Consider the following 23717-nt stretch of genomic DNA (forward strand, 5'->3'; position numbering starts at 1 on the left):
CTTCTGGCTCTCTGACCTCTGTTTAAATTAAGTGCAGAGTAATTTGTATCTAAGCGGAGTTGTTCTGTCTCATTAGTGTGATTAAATRGATGGCAGAGCGTTACTAAGTTCATTGTCAGAGAGACTGTTGCTTAGTAATTTAAACTGCAATAATCTCATTATTCTGTCTTCTTTTCCTTTCAATGATGGTGGATCTGTTGTTACCCACAGTTCATGGCCTTCCATTCAAACCTTTTCGACTGCAATTGCATTTTGAACATCAGGCTCGAAAAAGTCATCCACGGTAAAGCTGAGTGCGGGGAGCCTCCAGGACTTTCAGCTGTGCCTGCCCCAGTGAGATTTTTGGTGTATAGACACAGAAGCACAGAATGTGCACTGAGCTCAGGCACACAGCCCTACGAGCCKACTCTGCTCCAAGGGCTCTGTAGATACTCTGCCTCTTCAGCGGGCGAGTTGGAAAGGAGCCCTGCTCTGGGCCGGTCAGAACTGACGGCATGTGTCGCGCACCAAGGGACAACTGGTTTTCAAGCAGGCACTAAGGGGAAGTTATGGAGAGCCGTGTCCAAGGCTGCTGCGGCCTGCGGAGGTGTAATCCACGAGTCAGGGCGGTGAATGGGCCAGGCACCAGCCTGTGGGTGCCCTGGTGTATTGCCCAGTTTGGGGCCAAGGCCGGGTGCCCAGCGCGCCCCGCTGAGGCGGAGGCCATGCCCGGGGTTTGCCGGGGCCGCGGAGCGGAGGCAGGGACCCCTGGGAGACCCGGAGGGGTCGGTGRTCTCCGCGGTTCCGCTCGCCAGCCGGYCCTGCCCGTGTCCCCCGTGGAAGGGGTACGAGGCCGGGGCAGCCCAGCTCCCCGGCCCCGTCTCCCCTGCCCCGCTCCCCCGGCTCCCCTTGCCCCGTCTCCCCTGCCGCGCTCCCCCTGCCCCGCTTCCCCTTGCCCCGGCTTCCCTGCCCCACTCCCCTTGCCCCGTCTCCCCTTGCCCCGGCTCCCCTGGCAACAGCGGCGCCGGCGGCGCCCAATCAGCGCGCGGCGGGGCGCGCCCAGCCAATGGGGAGGCGGGCGGGAGGGCGGGGCGCGCCGGAGCGGGGAGGGCCGGCCACGCGCCGCGCCGCCATCTTGACGTCTGAGGAACAAAAGCGCTGAGGCCGCCGCCGGCGCCGGCCCCGCACCAGGTAACGGGCGCGCCCCGCTCCCCGCGCCGCTGCTCCTGCCCTCGGGGCGGCCGCCTCTACGGGGGCAGCCGTAGTTCCGCCCGCCCGCAGGTCGGTGCCCGGCCCGGCGAGGCTGGSATGGGCGGCTGCCCGGCGGGGATGCTCGGTGGTGCCTCGGGGCATTGCCGGACTCAGCGGGCAGGGAGGGGGGCCCTGGCCTGGCGTCACCCCGGGGATGTGGGTCCGACCGGGGTGGGGGCAGCGATGACGGCGTTTGCGGAGCATCCCSGTCCGCACAGCGCTTCCTGCGCTCCCCGCGGGGGTTGCGGGGCGGGGGCTGCCGGCTGCGCTGGCCCGGGCTCGGCGCGGGGGGGCCGCACTTTKATCTTCCGTGGCTGCTGACCCCGGATCTGGTGGTCGCATCACGCTGTTACTCAGGAGTTCTGTGAATCGTCACACGTTGTCTGTCCGTTTTGCACGGGTGATGGCTGTGCTGCTGCTCTGACGGGTGCTTAATACGCTCCGTAGTAGTTCAAAATGAAAAACRGGTGCTGCGGGATGAGTTGCATAAGTGAATGTGATGCTCAAGAATACTCTTTTTCTGTGTAAAATGGGAGTGCTGGGTGATGCCTTGTTAGCAACTGGTTTGAGCATCACGGTTTTATAATACCTTTTTAACGTGGCTTGGGAGCTGCAGACGTTTAAACAAAAACACTTACGGTTGAGGCTTTGGAAGAAAGCATCCAGCTTAAGAAAATAAGTGTTATCGTTGTTGATACAATAACAACCTCTTGGTAGTTACACCCTGATATGCCCTTGGCCTTAATTCCACTGTGAAAAGTACGCGTGTTTAACATTGATATCTTTCCTGATATATGCTGGAATTTAATCGCCCTCTGCTTCTAGGCTGCCTTTTTTTTTTTCCTTTTTTTTTTTTTTTTTTTTTTTTTTTTTTTTTTTTTTTTTTTTTTTTTTTTTTTTGACACAGTGCTTTATGTGTTCCGTATACTTAGATGTTTTAGAAATGCATTCAGCACCCCTCTGTTTTTCGTGAACATCTAAGGGGACAGTTCTGTGTCACACACTGTAATTAGAATTTTGCTTTAATATTTGGTTCTGAACGTTTGGTTTAAATTTTTTGTCAAGTAATGTATTACTGGTCATTACTCAATATGTAACACTGAAATGGTAGTAGAACAGTTCAGATTTGACACTTGAGAATAACAAGGTGAGGGTTATTTTAGCCATGAATTGGCATTTTTGCTCCTAATTTTCTTCATAAGTAAGCCAAAACGGGCTTGTAAAATTTTCTTTATGTTGAATTAATTTGCATGTTTCCAGGACTTAGTAGTAATGTTAATTTATGTCTACATGCATCCACACATAAATGTGTGTGTTTTAAAAATTGACTGATTAATTTGTTTACATCTGGCTGATTTAAGATCTTCCAGATGATGTTATAGTTTTTTGTTTAGTAAAAGTATATTACTAAGTGAGGAAGAACCCCATGATTTAACTACCAGAATTCAGGAAAATTTATTTAAAAAGGAATAATCTTAAGYGTTCAGAAGTGTCTTCTGGTTAAGSRTCATGGGAAGGATTACAGCTATTCCCRTATATTTGGAAGCAACTGGAAAACTGGATAGTGATCAGTTGTAAGGATTCTGGGCTTTGTCCTGTCAAAAATTCTTTCCCTACCAGTTACTTGCAAGGAAGATTGAACATTTGTCAGGCATGAGGTTGTGGAAAACCAGGATGAGAAAAGATGTTAAAGAAAGAACCTCTTTGCCGGCTGTCAGTGGATGGGCCTCCATCCAGGTCMCTGGTATTGGTGGTGCTTTAGTTGTTCTCCCGTCAGCTGGGGAGTGTGAGGCTGTTTTGGGGATGCTTTTTTTTTGAAGGGTAGGGGAAGGGTGCAAACCTCAAGGTACTGAGGCTGTCTCAGTCTGTCAGCAGCGGTGACACACAAATTTCTACCCTTTTGGTTTAGCTGGAGGCAGGGAAATGTGTGTTGTCAGGTTGGCTGAGAAAGACCTACTTCACTAGTGACGTACAATATCCTTGTGGAATTTACCTACAGGGATAAATTAAATAGAAGCCATTCCTTAGAAAATCTCTAATTCTTTACTGTCTGAGYATTTTCAGTGAATTGAATTAGATAAAGTCTAGGGAAATTCTGGAGTAACTGGTATTAAATGCCAGTTCTTTTCAACAATTTGTATTTGATGTTTAGAAATTGAGGATAGCTGAGGTGGTTTTTTGAGAGGTCAGGAGTACTGTTCCTGCAGCCGAGTTGATGCCTGTAGAGGAGGTCCAGWTCCAGAACAGTCAAAACAAGTGTCTCCTCTTTAGCATACGTGATGCTGGCTTTCCTGGGGAGCTGTGTTTCAAGTGGGAAAGGCTGGGGACAGAGGTTGKTTTTTGAAGTGAAACAAGATTTGATGTGGTTTTAAATGCTAAGCCAAGGTGTAGCCTCTTCCTTTTTGATGTAATTCTTTGGTTTCCTTAATATTTCTAYACCCATGCTTAAACACAGAACTTGTTTAGTGGGTTTAATGGGTAGGAATGTATTCCAAAAGTTCGTGTACTRCATTCAAAGCCTGAAAGGGCAGAAACTGAGGTGCAGCTAAAATTTTTATCTTGAGTGTGGTATTTACTGCTCCAGTTATACCCAAAGTGTGGGGGTAAGAGCCAAATATAGAGGAGTTGGAAGCTTTCTTAAGCTGACATTTTACATTCATAATAATTCTTGTTTATCTAGTGAGCATGGGCTAGAACCATTATCTGAAAGCTGTCAGGTTTTTACACTGATGTGTGGAAAAACCTTGCCGCCTCTCATTCAGTTCATCCACTTATCAGCTGTTGAATTTGCTGATGCTTAGCTCGTCCCTGTTGGCAAGAAGCTGCGGTTGGTCTCCAGGCAACGCAGGTCCGGCTGAGCATCTCTGCCTTGCTTGAAGAGATGAAAATTTTCCATTGCAGGGAAAGGATTTTTCCTCTTGCTAATTCTTTTATCTGGCTTCCWGTCTTGCCCAAGGTTACTGCATCTTTGAAACAATACAGGGATAGYTTACAAATATCAAGAGGTTACATTTTAAGACTTTTAAGGTATAACTGCAGGTACATGTTTATACAACTTTTGTTAGAAATGTCTCATTAAAATGTTAATTTTGGGCCTTCCGTAGTAACTTACTGTAAAAAAGTAGTTCTTTCTTTCTCCCTTTTGCAAAAAAGCTGTATGACATTGTATCATGTGCTGYAGTTAGCTAGAAATTTCCCCTTTTGCAAAATACTGGAAGGCTTATTGGAAGCAAAATTGTTTGTTCAAATGAAGGTCTGTCATTGGTTGTGTTTAACCAGATGTTCAAAGCTTGAAATCTGAAATCTTTCATAAATTCTTGACTTGTGTGGCCAAAGTCTTTGAAGCCTTGACTGTGTCTCTGAAAGATTGGTTGTGTTAGAATAAGGGAATGATAATCTTCATAGTAGGTACAGAATGTACCACTTTGCTGTTATCAGCTATTCAACCTGCAGCCTTTGACCCTGTGACTGGATTCCTCCTGCATGGGGAGGATTCTCTCTTGAAGACAGCTGGAACCAGTTACTGCCCAGTTTTGCATTGTTTTATGGGAAAAAGAAAGGCTTACTCATATAATGGGTTTGATCACTGAGAGTCTGGCTTTGTGTGTGTGCCATGATGGATGGTAGGGCAAGAGGTGGCACAGGCCGTGCCTGGTTTGGAGCTGTGCACATGCTCATCAGCCAGCTAAGAGCCCAGTGAGAACAGGAAAGTACTGAATTCACACAGTAGCCCTTCAGCTGCCTCTCTTGGTTTCTCTCTTCTGTCCTGRTGTGCTGGCATCCAAAAGGTCAGAAGGAACTGAAAAAAAAAATCCATTTGGATGACTTGCTGATACTGGTTAGTAGTGCCCCAGGTTGTTGAGACTTAAAATGAACAGGCTCAAGGACAGAAGATACCATTACTGAGKCTATTTTTCATCAGAAAATCATAGTTAGAAAAAGCAAGGGTTTGGGGGGTTATGCCAAAGTCTGTATTAGAATGAGCACAGCAAAAATGGTTTTATTTTCTTGAAGCGCAGCTGGCTTTAAGCATACCCAAATAGCTGTGTAGTGCTCTGATGCAGAAATTTTCTACACTGCCTGAAACCTTATCAGGAATTTTGGGTGCTGCTTAATTTCATGCTTATTGAAGATGACCTCTTTTCTTTTAACATTTGCTCTTTTTCATATCTTCTTCCAGAAAAAAAGTGATTTATTTGCCTTGTGCTTTGGATATACAGAGACAGTATGATGGCAGTTGAATTTTTTTTTGTTATGACATCATTTAGTTTAATGAGGCTACAGAAATGAGAAGTGAAACTGCCCGACATGATAGGCGTCATCTTGATCTCTGAGGTGTTAACACTTTCAGAAGGTTGATTCAATTTAGCAGGACATATGGGGCTAAACTGATGGGTAGGTGTGTTCATACTAATATAATTATTGCAACTGGGAATCTGTTCAAGATGCCTTAGGAAAATTGGTTCTAGCTTAATAGAACCACCCAGCTTTCTGAAGTATTCTGTGAGTATTAAAGTTGAGGGTATAGTTCTAGATACCCCTGACTAAAGTTACATTAAAAAATTCTTGGAAGTTGTATCATTTCCAACAGGGAGGGAACAAAATTGTTAGTGGAGTCATTTGGAATTTGTGGAGATAAGTAGTCTCTCGAGATTGAAGCTAAATGAAGTAAATGCTGATGGTGCTGCAGTGAAATGCATGGTGAGAGGATGACTGTCTTCAAGTTGTTCCATTTAAACAAAGCCTTTGACGTATTTAAACCTAAAATCTGCTGAATCGTGACTATGTTTTAAAGTGCAAATAATGATTTAACATCACTATATGCAAAGTTTGCTTAAAAAAATATAATGYTCTTTTCTTAAGCTTGACTTCTTGAAATATTTTTTTTCCCCTCATAGTGTGCTGTTTTTTGGAAATGCAGAATTGGAACATCAGCACACTGTGGATGATGATACTATGTTGCGGAATTTTGAAGAGAAAGTAGGTTTTTGGCAATCATCCTGTCTTACTCTTCCCTTTTTGGTGAGTGATGRTTTCTCTTTGAAGACAGTTGTGCAGTGCACACTTGCTGACTGCTATAAAAATTCTCTGTAAAGTAACAGATATTTTTAAGGGMATAAGRCATACTCCAGCTGTGTCCCATTGCCTGGGCTATTAGAACTGGCTAGCTCTTGTGCATCATTAAATGTATTTCAGCTTGCTGCAGGGGTAAGAGCAATAGAGCCAAGCTCCCACTGGAGCTTCCTTTTCTAGATTACTGAAATTGATAAGATTTTTTCAAGTGGTTTTGTATTACTGTTTGAATATGTAAACTGTATGGGATTAAAATGGATTAATTCTTTGGCAGTGATTATTATGTTGAGCCTGTAATTGGCCCCAGATGGTGTACTAGGACATCACCGAACAATGAAACATGAAATACATAAATAATTTTTAAAGYATTTTTAAGTGCTGTGCAGATGTACCTACAGGAAAGGTCCTTTTCCTAGRAAGAAACTTCTTGCAATGAGTTGCATTTACCAGGAGAAACGGTCACGATTATTTCCCTTGGTTTTGTTTTGCCACATGAGAGTCTGTCTTGTAAGATTCCTCTCCTGTCCTTACTTGCTCTAGTCTGATGTGCTGCTGATAAACAGTAAGCACATTGAAATTATTCTATTCTAGCTTTTGCATTTGAACTTTTATAATTGCTCTGGCAAYCCTGCAGGGAGCTATGTGTTCAAGGTCTTAGAAGCCAGTTATTTACAACTCTTAAGGGAAAAGAGCATGTAGAGATCACTGAAACATACAAACTCTTCCCTTTAAGATGCGAATCTGGGTTGTGCTCTCTGACTTGAGACATGTTTGCAGTACTTTGAGATGTTTTGAAACATAAAAACAGTTTTAAAAGATTTATTAAATGTTTCTCATTAATGTGAGCTGTTCTGGAGCAAGAACGCTTTTTATTGTAGTAATCAGAAGTAGTTTTGGAACCTACACTTGTAGAATTACAGTTAAAAATGAGGATGGGCATTCCAAAAAAGATGATTTTTTTTTCTCCTGGGCTACTTTTCAAACATTTTTTCTGCATAAAGGGTCTAAACTTCTTTTGAGGTATATTGATGGTGAATATATACATAAATTGGATGMATGAAAGAGATAACTGTGTGTTTTGCGGACCATTCTTCCTATAATAATTTATTTATGAATGATCTTTGCTATTCATTCCTTTGGAAGTTTTTGCTCAAAGAGTTAGTTTGGATTGTAGAATTTAGGCATCAAAGCTTTAATTTAACAAGACTGTTAAATTGGGCCCCTAGTACTTATGGTATTAAAATCATTAGAGGTTGGGATTTCTAAAGGAATTGCACCGAGATAAAAATCTTTGTGTCGGTAAATGAAGGTCAGCTTTGAAAGGAATTTGACACTTATCCTATATGAACTTCATTTTTCTTAACATATATGGTGAATTGGTCACAAATGAAGTGCTGGTCACAAAGATTCCATGTTCTTTCATKAAGTGGCTCAAAATACAGTTCCCAGACTGTATTCATGGTAATGAGAAAGGCATAGCCTTGGATTTATTTTAATCTTAATGCTGGAATTTCTTGAGGGTGTTGGTGTCTTGAATAATACTTTCATGTGTGTAATCCACACAATTTAGCTCTTGCTGTCATATTTTCAGAAGATTAAAGGCTGAGTGCTATTTTGGTTTCTCCACGACAAAGGGCGGTATTGTCTTTTTGTAGCAACTGGTGGTTTTGGCCAGTGATGCCAGAATGCTGTTTTAAGATGGATCAGTTGCTAAATAGGAAGTTTAAGTAGCTTAGTTTTGGTGGTTCAGGTTTCTTAGTTTCCATGGCATTTTTATTTGGAAAAGAGGCTGGTTCTTAAATTACACAATCCCTGAAAAAACTGTATTGGTCAAAATTGCTCTTTTCTTTCTGAATATGCTTAGTAACTTGTAACTTAGCTTTATTTTAGTTACAGGGAGATAAAATAGCTTTACAYGAGAGGTAAAACTGGCATTTTTCCAGAACTTTGTGTATGTAGGTGTTAAGATTATAGGTTACAAACAGTGTAGAGAAAGCTGAAAGCTTTTGCTTTTTGAGATGGTGAAATATCAATTGCACTGAGCACATAACCTCCTTGGCTGAATTTTAAGGAATTGCAGCTGAGGGGCTGCTATGCATGCTTAAGTAAAAAAGCATGGAGATAGCCTTGGTGACTTGACTTGCTTTCCTGGACAAAAGGATTGGGGAGCTGGGTTTCTCCTAATAACATAGACCTTGTTTAAGTAAGATAAGGATAATAACTGTGCACGAGGAATAATAATCATAGAATATTATGCAGCTTYAGATTGCTTTGTGTATAGTTTACTCCCTTAAGATGTTATTTCTAATGTTTCATAATTCTTAGTYTTGTCTGCTAAGGCTGTATTTAAAGGTCTTTTTGGTATAGGAGGTGACTCTACAGCTATGGTGTTAAATTTACAGGTATAAAWACATGTCTTAACCTGTGTGGCAGTATTTACATCTGTGTTTGGGTTATATTTAAAGAAGACAAAACTAAAACTCCATGTTTAGGGACTAAAAGGAGATAGGATAAACATGTCGCTAGTTTAAAAAAATGTTTTGTGTTGAAAGAGTTCATCTTTATACATTTTTCAGCATCTCAGTGTATGGTCTTTCATTTCTGTATTACAGACAAAATTCTTCGTAGATAGAAAAGGCTTGATGCACCAGTTACAAAAAAAGCATCTCTCAGGGTGCTGTCTTACACTCCTGAGAAACTGCAGAACAGGACTTGAGTATAGCACTTGAGAATCATTTGCCATTGTAGCCAGTGTTGGACGGCCCCTCTCCTTTCAGAGGGGAACAGACATCTAAAGTAGTACCTTTAGGTGTGATATACCTGACATCCTCAGAAGTTAGGACATTTCCAGATATTTTTTGGTAGTTTGAAAGCTGAAAAATGCATTCTTCCTTGGTGGGAAGCTTCTGTTGGCAGCTAATGTTAAAAGAAGGATTAGCTTTCTACCTTGGCAGGCCAAGACTGCTGTGGAATCAACTCAGTCATGCTTCCAAAGGATTTTGCAAATGAGTTTTGCAGGAATTTTGTGCATGAGTTCATGTGTAATTCTGGGTTTCCAGATTCAGTCTGTTTTGCATGATTAAGTAAATTRTKATRGGACCTTRTGGGTCCCTTCCAACTCAGAATTTTCTGTGGACARCCAGTATGCCTCTCCAGTACATGGCCTTTAATGTGTGAAATTAATCCAAGGCATTTGTTTCCTTATTTATCTGGGGAAATTACTTTTTTTTTTTAAACTGCAGTAATGCGGTGCTGCAATTACTAGCCATTTAGTAAAGATAAGAGACAGTTACATCATATCAGTATTTTTAAGAAGCAGGTTAAGCTGGCTCCTTTTATTGGTCTAACCAAAGCATCCTACATGCTACAAGAAGAGTTTGTTCTTTTTTGGCTTTTTATGTCTGTAGGTGGCTGTGGTAGACRTACCACTACACAGTGTCTGTTTCCCAGCATCCTCCTGATTTACCACTAAAGGCTATAACCAAAATGTTTCTGTTTCAAAGGGAATGCACACACAGACCCAATAAGTAGGTCTGAAGGAGTTGGTATCTTACTCKTAAGTTTGCAAGTGTTCTGCTGAGTGTTTTTACAAAACGTCATGCTTACTCATCCTTGAGTACAAGTCATGTAACTTAATGATTATTATATTGATTGATTTGCTGCAAAAGAGCTTGAATAACCTTGGCTTGCATAGAAAGTTACAGCTCAGCATCATTTTGTCATCACARCCACCTGTTTCAAATTATACTTAATGAAAAGGGAGTTTCCCCCCAGTCTTTCTTTTAAAGAATTACTCTAGTATTTCTTCCCCCTTCATGCTGTAACACTGTCCCTCCTCCCTTCATGGTGTTGAAGACTATTGTGTCCTGTATTAAATTTGAATTATTTGCTGTTTATAGAACTTTTTTTTGTTTGTCAGTTCTCAGACTTTTTTTTTACTTATAATGTCAGTGCATTCTTCTACTGAAGATAAGCTTTTTCTTCCAAATTAGTTACCAGAATAAATGTTTGCTTTCTGTAATCATGCAGAATTTAGGGCTGCTCTTAAGACTTTTCCCMAAACCATAGGATTCACACAAGCACATTACTAATGCGCTCTGTATGTCTGTCTTAATGAGTTAAAAAGTTAGAAACTATAGCTTTTACTACTTAGTTATATTATTGCTATTTTAGATACAAAAGGCTTCAGAAAGTATCCTTGTGTTGGATTTGCATTATATTTCCATATATAATGCATCCCCAAAATCAGGAATTGATTGAAACGGTTGTGACGGTCATTTTTCTGTTAAGAATGAAAACCATTTAGTTAAAAAGGTTTGTTCCTTAATCTGCTACAGTAACTTTTTAAAATGTATTTCTGATACTGTTCTAAGGTAGTTGACTGGACACTAGAGGATAGAGTATCTCCTTTCTAATCTTAAACACTTCTGAAACAGAATGCACCAGAGTAATTTCAGTTCCTGAGCCAAGCAGTAGCTAGAGTGAATATTAGAAGCAAATTTACTCGTGTTAGTCTGGGCATATCTGCTAATAAAAGGGTGTTTTGTATTGAGGAATGGCATTGGTTTTCATCAAAATGAATCACAAGCTGTGCAAGACCTTTGAACCTGAGTGTATTTAACATACCGAATGCTTTTAATATTCTGGAATTGCATCCTCTGCTTTCTTTGATTCAAGGAATGTACCTTGCTGTTTGTAAAGTACCACATTATTAGTAACGGAACAAGTAGTTTGGTCATATGAGGACTTGTAAAATTCCTGTAACTGGTCGTGGTTGATAGGTGTATTGTAGGCTCTTGTAATGTGTTTATCCTACTTCAGTTATGAAGGGTTATTCTCTTTGAGCAKTGTAATGACTTATCAATTTACACCTCAGGTGCCCTTCCAATTTTGTGCATGAAACATGCAATGRGTGGGCTCTCAAAAACATACCATGTGCTTTCCCCTTGTTATTCACATCTTCCTGTGTCCATTCTCAGCTATTACTGTTCCTTCCTGAATGTTCTTTGGGCTGGAGCAGCTTTCTCTTTGGCTGATCTAATGGGTCACTGATATTCTTTCTCTCCTGTTGGCTGACTGTGCCATTCCTCTGTTTCCTTGGAACCTCGGGAAGAGGCTTTGTATTGTCTGGTTCAGCAGTTTACAGCACCCTACAGCAGCTCTGCTCTGCAGATCTCTACCCTGTCAGCTTCCTCTGCACTGCCCAATGAACTGAGAAACAAGGACAGGCAGAAAGCTTTGCTATTTCTGTCGCTGTAAAGCTGATTTATGGCTATGTGGAGTTGAATATACTGGCCATCCAAAGTAAAAGGCCTGCTCTAGTGAGAACCCAGATTTAACTGAAGGGCAGCTCTGCATCAGTAGCTGTGCTATTACAAAGTTTTGGCAAGAAGTGTGTTATTTTGAGATTGCTATGATGGAAGAAGCTACTGCTTAATTGAGAGCTGTACTCTCCAGAGGATGCGTTCATTAATGCAATTACGTGTGGGACTAAGTAGAGAATCTGTAATGACATGAAGTACCTTCCAAAGAATGCTGTCACCTGAAATTAATATTAAAAGCCTGGAAACATGAATTCATTGCGGTATTCTTTTGATGGTCATTGTTACACATGACGGGGATAAAATGTCTATGAATGTCATTTCTGGTTTGCAGGTTTGGGTTTTAAACATCTTTTGCTGCTTACTGTAAGAATGACATACTGCTCAATCTAATACTACTGTCTCTAGGCACATTTTTGTTTGCTCCTTCAAGTTGTGTCAGATTTTTGTCTTAAAATGCTTGACATGTGAAGCATTGGTAAATCTGTGTTTTTGGCTGATGTGTCCCTTGAACAAAAGCTCTTAGCCAAAGGCACTTAAAAGCATGTAGGAAGAAAAGGGCAGGGTACAGTGAGTCTGCATTTGGCATCTGGGAAGATTGCCTAAAACCAGCTGTTCTGGGCTCTTTCTTCCCCAAAGAGCATTGAGAACAAACTGGGTGTAGAATCAGAGGAAAGGCAGTGAAGAATTGCATTGTGCTTGTGCTGGTCAACAACAATGCCACTTGATACTGCTGGTCTTCGATCAAWGCTTTTATTTATAAGGAGCTGCAACCAGTTTGGCATATTGTGAGACTGTTTATGGAATTAAGGTATTTATAAACAAAACAGTGCAAAGCATTTCTGATAGGCATTACAGTTGTTCTCCAAGCCCTGCTGTTAATCTAAATGGCAAGATTCCAAATATTGAAAGCTCGGTTAAAGGCTTTATAGCAAGGAACTCATTGCTGATGCTCTGTTCARCAGTCCTTGCACACAGAGCTGTGTGTTTCTACTGCAGAGCTGTGTTAATAGAGGTTTTTCAGCAGGAATGTGTACTACAAAAATTCCATAGTACATGGAACATGTGAGAGTTGCACTGTGTTTTTTGGTAGATAAAAAGAGAAGGAGAGCTTACTAATACAGGCACAATAAACTCATCTTCATTTGTGTGAGCCTCCCCTTTTATTTCTGGTAGAATCMCATTTGTCTAATGGTAGTGCCGATGGGGTGTACTGTGTATGACTATCTACAGATGTTTCTAACATTTCTCTCAAAAAACCCTACCCCTGTCTAAATATTGTGTAACTGATACATTTATAATATCAGAGCAATAAAAAAAAAACTTGCTTTGTTTTTTCTCGAATGGAAGTTACACTGTGTGATGTGCTGCCAGATCATACTTGTTCAGGAAAGGGTGAGGTAGAATGAATAGTCCTGTCCAATTCTGTGCTTGGTAATCCCATTGCTGAGTACATGTGGTGATCTGCGTACAAGTATTGTCCAGATCATTTGGGCATACGTGAAAGCAAGCAAGTTGAGCTGCTATTAATGAGCTCCCTGAAGATGTGTTGGGTAAGCAAGGTGAGCATTATCTGWGTTGAAGGTGATTTTTGCTATAGTCATTTCTATGGCATAGAAACCTTCAAGATTTAACTCCTCATGAAACTCTAATGCAGAACTGGGACAAACTTAAATATTTGAGATTAAARAATGTTGCAAGGTACTTTCTCAGTCAGAATCACTGCTGCTGGCAATCAGGGTCTCTTTATCAGGGGTAATTAGCCAGCCACAGAACAGTGATGCCATCTTGGAAAGAGCAAATCTAGCACTGCTGCTGTTTGCAAGGCTGTTAAAAGTGGTTGTGCCGGTGTAAAGATCTGACACTTCAAGATCTGTAGGTGTTACTGCAACTCCAGTGAAACCTGGCACACTTCTGGCTTTCCCTCAGGAATTCCAGAAGACTGGAGGCCTTATTGGTCCTAGAAAAGCCTAATGAATACTCAAGAGTTGTAAAATTACTGGTGCATTATACAGATTGGTGCTTATAATTTCTGTAATCGAAAATGGAAGCAATTCTCAGAGTTTACTCAGGAGCTGATGTGGCTTATTAAATGTGTGTTTGCTGATAACTCCAAGTGTGTTACACATGTGCTGGTAAGTCACCTTGCAGGTGAGGCTTAGGGAAGAGCAGTGTGGTGGCTCTGCATGGAGTGGGTGCTCCTGTCGGGAGCCATGGGAAATAAATCTGTGACTCTGGAGCAGTAACAGTGCTYMGTTCTSACTGTGGCAGCTRAAGRGATTTATTGGACTGCCCAGGATTTGGGTACAGACCGTGGATACATGGCTTTTCTGTGCTGTCTGGGCACTTCAGCATTGCTCAGCTTGGTGTAGTTGGGTAAGTTTTTTTKAAGTGGMTCATGTTTGGGGTGTAACTGWKAGGTTTTTGTGTGTGTCTCTGAGTTGTCAAATTGTTGATGCTGAGGTARGTGAGAAAATTCTCTGGCAATGCAATAGGTGCACTATTAAAAAATACTAGGAAATTAAAAGTAGTACAAAGAGAAAGGAAACATTACTGCTAATGCTYTAATCTTTAATATAGGTTGTCAGAAGACAGTATTGTTTCTGGGAAATACTGTTCAAGATTAAAGGGGAAAAAAAAGGAAAGAACAACAACCTGACCTGATAATGCTTTGTCAGATAAGGTGCTTGGAAGAAAGGAGAAAAAAAAACTACCAAAAAGCCCCACCAACAAAAACGCATTTAACTCTCATTGACCTGTTATCCTTAGGTGCAGGTAAACATTCCGGGAGCTGGAGTTCATTCAGTTGATCGATCTGTTGTTCCTTTAAGCAGTTTAGTTGTTTAATTCRATTAATGCTCTTATGTCCAGGGCATGCTGTAGGCGTCTATAGTTGTGGTAGTGCTGTTGCTGTAAGCCTGCAGGTCTCTGCTTTTCCAGTTAATGTAAAGCTGTTAAATATCTAAGGAGGACAAATAAAAATAGACCTGTGACCTAGAACACTTTGTAGTCTCTTTGAATTAAGTGCATTATTGTTCGTGTAACGATCTTCAGGCAAAATAAGTATGAGGTTGTTTTTAGCCACAAAAGGTTAATCATTAAAGCTTTGGTCTAAAATTAGAGTAACTCGACTTAAAAATTTACTGGAAGGCAGAGAACAAGACAGTCATGCTTTGTTTTTCAGCTTCGCTCCTTTAATTGCTTTTTGAAGTGCAGGTTGCATGAAAGTGGAGGCTGGCCAAAACCGAGCAGTGTGCGGTCACTGGGTACAGAAGCAGATCCTTTGGATGCTGCTGGGACGGGGCATTGCCTTCTGCTGGATGTAGCAAAAAAAAGAGTTCTTGGCACACTAGTATTATGACTGGGAAGAGCTTGTATCTGTGTAACATTTTCGGTATCTGACATGTTGATGCGAATGAAGCGGTGAAATAAAACGTCCTACCCTGGACGTCGGTTWGTTGCTGTCCCTGCCTGGAAAGGGGGAATTGTAAGCTCGGTGTCAATTCCCGGTTTCTCGGGCTGGCCTGAACAGAGTAAGGGGGGTGTCGTTGGGAGCGCTGGCGCGCCTGTCTCCGCGATCGGACGCTGGAGGGCGACAGGCATGGCTGGCGGTGGGACTCGCCAGGGTGGCTCCGGCTGGGTTTCCTTTTAGGAAAGGGCGAGCGGCGCTAGCCGCAGCTCACCCTCTGCCCCGCCCCGCCGCGCGTGCGCCTCGCGCGCTCTCCGCCCCGCCCCGCCCCGCGGAGCCGCCCATTGGCTGCGGCGCGAAGGGGGCGTGTCTTACCAGAGCCTCTCTGGCTGTGCCCCGCGCCCGTCCGCAGTCGGCCGCGTTCGGACCGACAGCGGCGCGCGCTCGGCTGTGCTCGGCTGCCCTCGGCCCCGCTCGGCGCYCGTCGTGCTGTACAGGCCCCAGCGTGCGCGGACACTGACGGCCGCCGCTCTCTTGTGTTTGCCTTAACAGACTGATATCAGAGGAAACACCTGCGGGTGTCGGAGGCTTCAGGCTCTGAACTGCCTTCACTACTGTCGCCTTCTTCTGTCTAATGTGCTACAAGGATGAGCCCAGCATTTGGAGCCATGGAAGTGGAGCACTATTCCAAGGGAGTCCTGCTCGAGCCTTTTGTCCACCAAGTTGGAGGACACTCGTGTGTCCTCCGGTTTAATGACAAGACCATCTGTAAACCCCTTATTCAGAGAGAACACCAGTTCTATGAGACTCTCCCAACAGAAATGCGTAAATTCACTCCACAATATGAGGGTAAGTTGCCACACCTTTGAATGGGGTTGGGCTTTTTTTCCTCTAAATGCAAGTGTGCTGTGCTCTCTGTTCTCTCTGAAATCTCTTCTGTGTGGAAGAGATTTTAGGGGTTTCTTTTCATGTATTTTGATGTTGTCTGAGGCAGGCTGTGGAGATGCAGGGTGGAAATGCTTGCCAAGTTGGTGTTTGGGCTGACTAACAGCATTAGAGTAAAGCAACTCTGCTGATGATAGCCCATGTATCTCCCTTAGGCACAGGTAAGTAGCTATCAGTTTGAGAATGTTTTCAGTAATTATCTGCTGCTTTTTTTGTGGATTTCAATTTTTTTTGCCATTTGTTTAATGTTTGTTTACAAGGGATTTGGTAGGATTGGATAATAGTGTTTTGTGTAAGCTTAGTTGTGGTCTCTTTTGTGCTTTGATTTCTCCTCTGACTTTCATTTTGATCGCAGTAAGTACATGCCAGTAAGGTGTCTTGCTGAATACTTGCCGTGTTATTTCTGCCATTAAGGAAATGAAAATTCATGGCATTTAGGTAGGCAAGGATCAAGTAGCCRTGATGAGGCTGAGTCAGAAGTTATGTAGGAGTGGAAATTCCAGTTCTCCTAAGAATTGCACTAGTTAACAGGAATACATCTTTTTCTCTCTCCTATTCCATCAACTGTTGCCTGATGATTAATAAATAATATGTCTCAAGGACTTTTTTTAAATGGAGTTGCTTTTTAAAGCAAGCATTGATTTTAACAATCATAATGGTGATGGMATTTTGTGTTCTGTTTGTAAAAGTGGTGGAAGACTTCAGAGATGTTTCAGTGTTAATATTCCCTGCTCATTTACAGAGACTTTTTGACATGTCTAATTACAAGTTGTCTTGGACTAGAAGAAAATCTGATCTTTGAGTGATACTTTTCAAAATGTAATAGAACAATTGTACTAGTGTATGTGGCTTTCTGGGAAGTCTGGGGAGGGATTTAGGGGGAAGGGGCCTTACTTGGTCCACCTCTGTTATTTTTTTCCAGATTTAAGGCAAAGAAGCCATTTGCTAGTTGGCTCCCCCAGCCCCTTTTCCCCATTGTCCTTCCTTTTGTGACAGCGGGACTGTCAGAGTTTCTGCACTCCCTGCCCCAGCCACTGCAGGTCTGGGAGCTGCCTGCCCAGCTTGGAAGTTCCAGTCTCTCACCAAGACCTCTCCCCTAGCTAGTGATGAGCTGCAAGAACTGTGCAGACTGATTGATCTGAAGTAAAGAGGGGACTGGAAAACAAAATAAAAAACAATTCAGACAATTGTTACAGCTTCTCCATTAAMCTCTGAGATTTGTAGCACTGGATGCATCTTTCAGTGTTCCACAAGACTTAAAATGCAATGCAATGCTCTAGAGACTCTTGAGGGAAGGATGAGGAGAAAAAATGTTTTTGAGGTTCACCGTGTTTCTGTACCATAAACAAATTTGTTTTGTATTGCATTTTTTTACTTCTTCCACAAGATTGCTATATAACCAGTATCAATAAAATATATTCTAAAAAATAGARTAAAATGTATAATTAAATATGGTGATTCTAAGTGGAAGCTGTTGGACCAGTTTCTKTTGTGATGTGACATTTCCCTTGTTTTGCTCTACTTGCACATCTTTCCCTTGGGGATCTATTAACCAAATATTGTTTGGATAAGTGCTTTTTGCTTTGCTGTCATGCAAAATTTAAAAAGTTTTTGGTGTGAGTTTTTTTGTGCAGGTCACTTTTCACTGAAAGATGTTAACTAATGTTTTACATCTCACTTAGAACCAGACCAGTCAGTTTTTTTAATTAATAAAAAATTTTATTAATTAAAATTGTGTCCTGTTATTATTTGATTGTTACTTGACTGCCTCAGAGAGAGAAAATCACCTTTTATATCATTGTTTTGTCAATATGATAAATTGTCTTTTGTGAGGTGTCATTTTTGTCGAGCTCTTTTGATATTTGTTAGGTTGGCAGATGAGGTTTGGCCTGTGGCAAGATAGAAACTAAGGACTGGGGTAAGAGAAAAAATAAAGTTGCTGTATTCTTAGTGTAAAATAATGCATTCTAAAAGGTTTGCTCGTCACTTGAGCARTTCATAACTGTCTGGGTCCTTTTTSTCTTCAGGTGTGGTGTCAGTGAGCTTTGAAGAGGATGAAGATGGAAACTTATGTCTAATAGCATATCCATTAAATGGGGACCATGATAACTTAGAAAAYTTAGATAACTCTGACTGTGAACCCAAAAGTAAGCTATTACGATGGACTAACAAAAAGACAATGTTGTTAGAAAATGAGAAGMTATCTAAGGAATGGGTCCGGCAGCACAGGAAAGAGGAAAAAATGAAAAGGTAAGTTTGATTTTTCACYGACAAATTCTGGTCTCCAGAATTCCAGAGAAGTCTCCAGGGCTCTTGCTTTCATTTTCTTTTCTTCTRATGTTTCTTTTGTTTTTCATGACCCTCTTCAGTGCAGACAGGTTCACTAGTGAAACTAGTATGTCCTTAGCCYTTAGTAGCRTGTTGAGTCTTTCCATTTTTTTCTRCTGTGGTTAGTTGAAAYGGGTTTCCCAATGTTATATTTGAAGTTTCAGAAAGAAAAAAATACAAAAACCAACCGAAAAACCCAACCACAAAAAATCACCCCTACAAACAAACAGAAAACATCCACCCACCTGCAGAAGAACAACAGTTAAAAAAATAAACCAAAACAAAAACCAACTACAAAAATCAAAAACACCTCAAACATTTGARTGCTACTATATATGGCATAGTTTGGAGGAACCCTGCTTTGTCTCTGTTAGTGACATTTTCCCACTTGTTCATTTCTATTAATTGTGCCCACCATAAACTGTGAGCTGTGATGTGTTGTGCTAAAAACAGTGACCTTAGCAAAAGATGAACCTTCATGTGTATCACTACCTCTTGCATTACTATTGCATTGTAACATTTGGGTATGTACTAATTTTTGTTAGTATGGGAGTAGCTTTATAATGGTTGAAGTACTTCTCATGGGCATCTTGTCCACTTGTACAGAGAGGAAAAATAAAACTTTGGCTTGCTCTTAATGAAGGTGAGCAAAATAGCTTGTAAAGTTAAATCTACTGACAGCTCCTCTTAAAGAGCTTTATTTTTCCACTTGACCTGTAATTTGCTACTTTGTTCTGTTTTTCTAGTCACAAACTGGAGGAAGAATTTGAGTGGCTGAAGAAATCTGAAGTATTGTATTATACTGTAGARAAAAAAGGAAATGTCAGTTCTCAGTTTAAACACCATAATCCTTGGAGCATGAAATGTCACCAGCAACAGTTACAGCGGATGAAGGAAAATGCAAAGCACCGAAATCAATATAGTATCCTTTCCTGAAAGTACCTCAAAACAATGAAATGAGTAGGGCTCTGCCTTTTATTTCTTGAACATGCCAGATAAGAGYGCAGAGCAGGCTTAACTGCAGTCCCGAGAGACTCTCTGAAGCTGTGATTTATTTGGCATCTCTGAAGGATTTTACAGCGCTTTCTAGAAATAGACTTTTCCAGCACATAACAAACTACCTAAGAGAGGAAATTCAGATAACTGAATTAAAATCTTCACATTATGCGTTAGTTAGTGGATAGGTTTTACAGCATACTGGTCTTCCACAAGAGCAGTTTCTAGTGAGAGCTTTCAAAGGAGAAGAGTTCTGTTGCTTTTTATTACTGTTTTGATATTGGTAGTCTTAAAAACCAGTGTTCTCTTCCCCATTTCGTCAGTTTCTGATATATAGAGGATGTTTCAGTGCCTGCAGTTTTCTGCTTCTAGTAGGCTCTTCTTAATGAGCTTTAAGAAAGGTTGAATATAAACAGTCATGTAAGATTAAGGCATGAGAAACAAAAAACTGACTGAATCCATGAAAGCTAAAGCACATCGGTTTTGTGCTGTGGAACTATAGGCAAACCTCTCYACCCTGAGCACTCTATCGAAAAAAGATCTTGCTGTGGGCTTGGATGCAACTGATGCATCCTGCAAAAGCAGTAATATCTCAGTACTGAGGTAAACAAACTTCTCATGTCTGAGGAGTTTTGGTGATGGACTACTAAAACATTTATGATGTTCAAATYGATATAAAGGATTTTTTGGCTGATACCTTCACTATTTCACTGTAGGTGACTATTCAGTAACCTAAGAAGTACGTGATATCTTTGGAACCGTATTAATACAGATGTTTAAAAGTTGTGAAGATGGTATGAAAATGCTTCACTGGTTTTGAGTGGTAACACAAACAGACAAAAACTTCATTTCTCACAGAAAAAAAGTGTCTTGATAGACAGGAAGTACTTTATAATTCAAAGTCAGCTTCCACATTATATTTCTGTATAAYGCTTCTGGTTTTCACTTAATGTGGAAAGTCCCTTGTCTCTAGAGGCCACTGAAACTGGAACCAGCATAAAGCAGAGTAGACATCTTAAGTTTATGAAACTGTAATTTTTGATAGATTACTTTATASTAGGCATGTTTTGGGTATGCTTAAGAGTGAGGCACTGTAAAATCCATGGTCATGATTTTATAATCTGTATTCCTCATTGTAAGGGTTGTTCCTTAACTGATCAGAATTCATTTTGCTGGAAAACCTGACATCTCGCTATGAAGTTCCGTGTGTACTGGACCTGAAGATGGGGACACGGCAGCACGGTGACGATGCATCTGAGGAGAAGAAGGCGAATCAGATCCGCAAGTGTCAGCAGAGCACGTCAGCCGTGATCGGAGTGCGAGTCTGTGGCATGCAGGTGAGAGGAGAATGGATTGTGTGTGGCCAATAGACTTGCAGCCATTTCTGTTAGTGGGGTTTGGGGTTTATGTAGTCATCSCACAAGTTGTTACCCTTGGGATGCTGTGCTTTGTTTCCTTCAGGGAGGGGAGTGAAGCTTTTGAGTATCACTGATCAGTTGGAGTGGCAGCATCTGCAGGAGCAGCCTGCAGCCAATGCTCTGCATCAGTGAGTTCAGGCTCTGAACACACAGCCTCCTGCACAATATCAGGAGTTCAAAACTGTTAAAACTACTGATTCAATTAATTTAGGGATAGCATAGGGAACAATTGCAAGGAGGGTCTGCCAGTTATATGCATTTTGAATGAAATTAAATRTCAAAACATTAAGAGGCAGTCTGTTTCATAACTTTGAAAAGCCATTGATCTTTCACTGCTTGAAGTAGACTTGTTGCAAAGTGCAGGCAAGAAGTGCTTGGTAAATATGATAAGAATTGTTGCCAGATGAGGAGACGTTGTGTGGACTTTCACCAGAATTTTTTGTTTACTTGTTTCTTTCTGTATTCCTAGAGTGACAAATGGGAAACAACATGTTTGTGGTTTTTTTTTTCTGAAGCCTCTCTCCCATCCAGTAGATTCCAGGAATGCTAGCAGTGTTTGCTAGGACTTGTTCCACAGCACRACTGTTGGCATGTGTAGTGTTCAGCTCACTGTTTAACTTCAGAGAAAAACATGAGGCAGAAATGAAAGTGTGGGAGCTGCATTTCTAACCACAGTGTGCTGGGATTTGAGTGGGGCATGGCTATTGTTCACTTTCCAGTATTTACCTGTGCTGGGAAACAAAGAGGAACTTTGGAAGTGCCTGCAATCCTTATTTGACCCCGATGTTTAGGCATTATCGAACTATGGGTTGTATAGACCACTGTCCTATAGGAGGGCATCTTCCTGCAGGAGCATCTCTGACTTCTTTAAATATAGGTGATTATGGGGTATACCTTAGTTTTGTATAGGAGTGTTTGCTGTCACTCAGATCTCAGCATGCTGGAAATCAACTGGTACATCATAGAGCAGAAGCACATAATGAGCTGAATGAGTGGCTGTGRTACAAGTTGTAGCTTGACTTTGGAGCTCTTGGCTGCAGCTTTCCTAATCTCATTTSAAGTCCTCATTCTTACATTCCTGGTGGAAAATCTCAAATYTAAACTGAAGGAATTTTCCACTTCCTCTAAGTTGTACAGGCACTGCTGGATCTGTTAATAGCAGTTTCTGTAGTTATGCAAGAGCAATTTTATTGAGTAGTATGTCATCTTGTAAAAGCTTTGTGTAGTGTACTTTTTCAGTTAATTTTTTTTATGTTCCCTTAAAGCTTTGGTGTCTGTACGAACAATTTTAACAATTCCTTTTTTCTTGGCTTGTGTTTGTATATGCAGGTCTACCAGGCAGGCACTGGCCAGCTGATGTTCATGAATAAATACCATGGACGAAAACTCTCAGTCCAGGGATTCAAAGAAGCACTTTACCAGTTCTTTCATAACGGCAAATACCTGCGCAGGGAACTCTTTGAGTCCGTTATTAAAAAACTTACTGAACTCAAGTCTGTCCTGGAGAAACAGGAGTCTTACCGTTTCTATTCAAGCTCCTTGCTGATCATTTATGATGGRAAGGAAAGGCAGGAAGTTGCTGTAGACTCGGACCCAGAGGACCTAGAGGACCTTTCAGAGGAATCTTCAGATGAGTCAGCAGGAGCATATGCCTACAAACCGACTGCCAGTACTGTYGATGTCCGAATGATAGACTTTGCCCACACAACCTGCAAGTACTATGGAGAAGATAGTGTGGTGCATGAGGGCCAAGACACGGGTTATGTTTTTGGACTCCAGAATTTAATAGATATTATTAAAGAAATAAGAGACGAAAGTAGTGAATAAACAGTGTCAATGCACAGCAGTAGAAAGCACTATTGTGACTCTTTGTATTCCAAAATTATTGGCCACTTTCTGGTGGTAGGAATCTTTACAGGCTCTGCAGGGATGGTCCTGTCAGAGTCAGAATTGTTCAGAGGGCATTTACTTACATTGGTGCTGGACCTAGCACTGGCAAAACTTGGTATCCTTATTTATTTTAACTTTCTTAAACATTCCATATTTGATTACTCAGATACCTCTGTTATCCCTGTGTGTATATGTTCCAATAAAATTCTTTTTGTTCATTGTAAGTGATGCTTCTGTTGTTGCTGGTGCCTGACAAGGCGAAGCTYGGATCTCTCGTGTAATGCAGAAGCAGTGTATGAACAGCAAGGCTTACCTGGCTCATGGGACCACGTGTGGGATAACACAACTGTTCTGGGCCTCCTATCAAGAGTGATGGGCAAGCTCAGCAGAGCCACTGAGCTGGCAAAATCGAGCACCTACCCTTTGAGGAGAGGCTGAGGCCTGCATAGACGGGGAAAAGAAGGCTTGAGAGGCCTCCAGAGGTCACTTCCAGCCAGAATGAGGACTGATCAGTGAGAATTTACACTTGAAACCAGCAACCTATTTCTTGTTCCAGGTCTTGTAACTAGATCTTACACTGTGTAAGTAGCCTATTTCAAGAGAGCTATAGATGTTATTTAACCTAAGCTGAGGCAAAACGTGTAAAATTTGTACAGGATTAGCTGCAACCAGGGCAGAGCTGCCAAGCCTGAAAAGTACTTTAAGCAGCTTAAAATCTTACTTGGGACAGGAAGGAAGCATCAGAAAGTGAGAGGGCATTGAGTAAATGAAATAACAGTAACTAAACCAGCGGTTCTTATAAGAGGAATGTGTATTTATCTAACCTGTTTTTAGATAAATGACTCCTCCCCTTGTGAAGCTTTTACGTCATCATGATAGTGCAAGAGAAAAACGGGTGTGGAAGTGCTGAGGTAAGTGTGGGGATATTCTGGTTACAGATAATCAGGAGTCAGTTTATGCAGAAGTGTCAGGTGAATCATCTCCCTGCCCCATACTTTGCCTTCAGACTTGCTTAGGAGAGAAGTGGGATGTGAYAGGAAGGCTACAGATCTGCTGGTGGAAGGTCACCCTCTTCAGCTGGCTGTAGCTCTGCAGCTTCAGTTTCAT

At 41.5% G+C, this 23717-nt stretch overlaps 1 protein-coding gene across 3 annotated transcripts; it reads left to right on the forward strand.

The window, feature by feature from the left end:
* The first annotated feature begins 1089 nt into the window (after positions 1 to 1089).
* Positions 1090 to 22834, forward strand: IP6K2 (inositol hexakisphosphate kinase 2). 3 transcript variants are annotated; one of them, XM_057390223.1, is made up of 7 exons: positions 1090 to 1170; positions 6129 to 6252; positions 15586 to 15882; positions 18006 to 18228; positions 19053 to 19228; positions 20464 to 20639; positions 22050 to 22834. In XM_057390223.1, exons 3-7 carry the CDS (start codon positions 15681 to 15683, stop codon positions 22545 to 22547), a joined length of 1275 nt encoding a protein of 424 aa, XP_057246206.1. In that variant the 5' UTR covers positions 1090 to 1170; positions 6129 to 6252; positions 15586 to 15680; the 3' UTR covers positions 22548 to 22834. The 3 variants fall into 3 exon arrangements, with proteins under 3 accessions (XP_057246206.1, XP_057246205.1, XP_057246207.1); XM_057390222.1 differs by lacking the exon at positions 6129 to 6252; XM_057390224.1 differs by lacking the exons at positions 1090 to 1170; positions 6129 to 6252 and adding an exon at positions 1213 to 1260.
* Positions 22835 to 23717: the final 883 nt, after the last annotated feature.

The sequence above is a fragment of the Malurus melanocephalus genome, unplaced genomic scaffold, assembly GCF_030028575.1.
Source record: "Malurus melanocephalus ecotype Western Australia unplaced genomic scaffold, MMel_1.1 scaffold_24, whole genome shotgun sequence".
NCBI classification, from domain to species: domain Eukaryota; kingdom Metazoa; phylum Chordata; class Aves; order Passeriformes; family Maluridae; genus Malurus; species Malurus melanocephalus.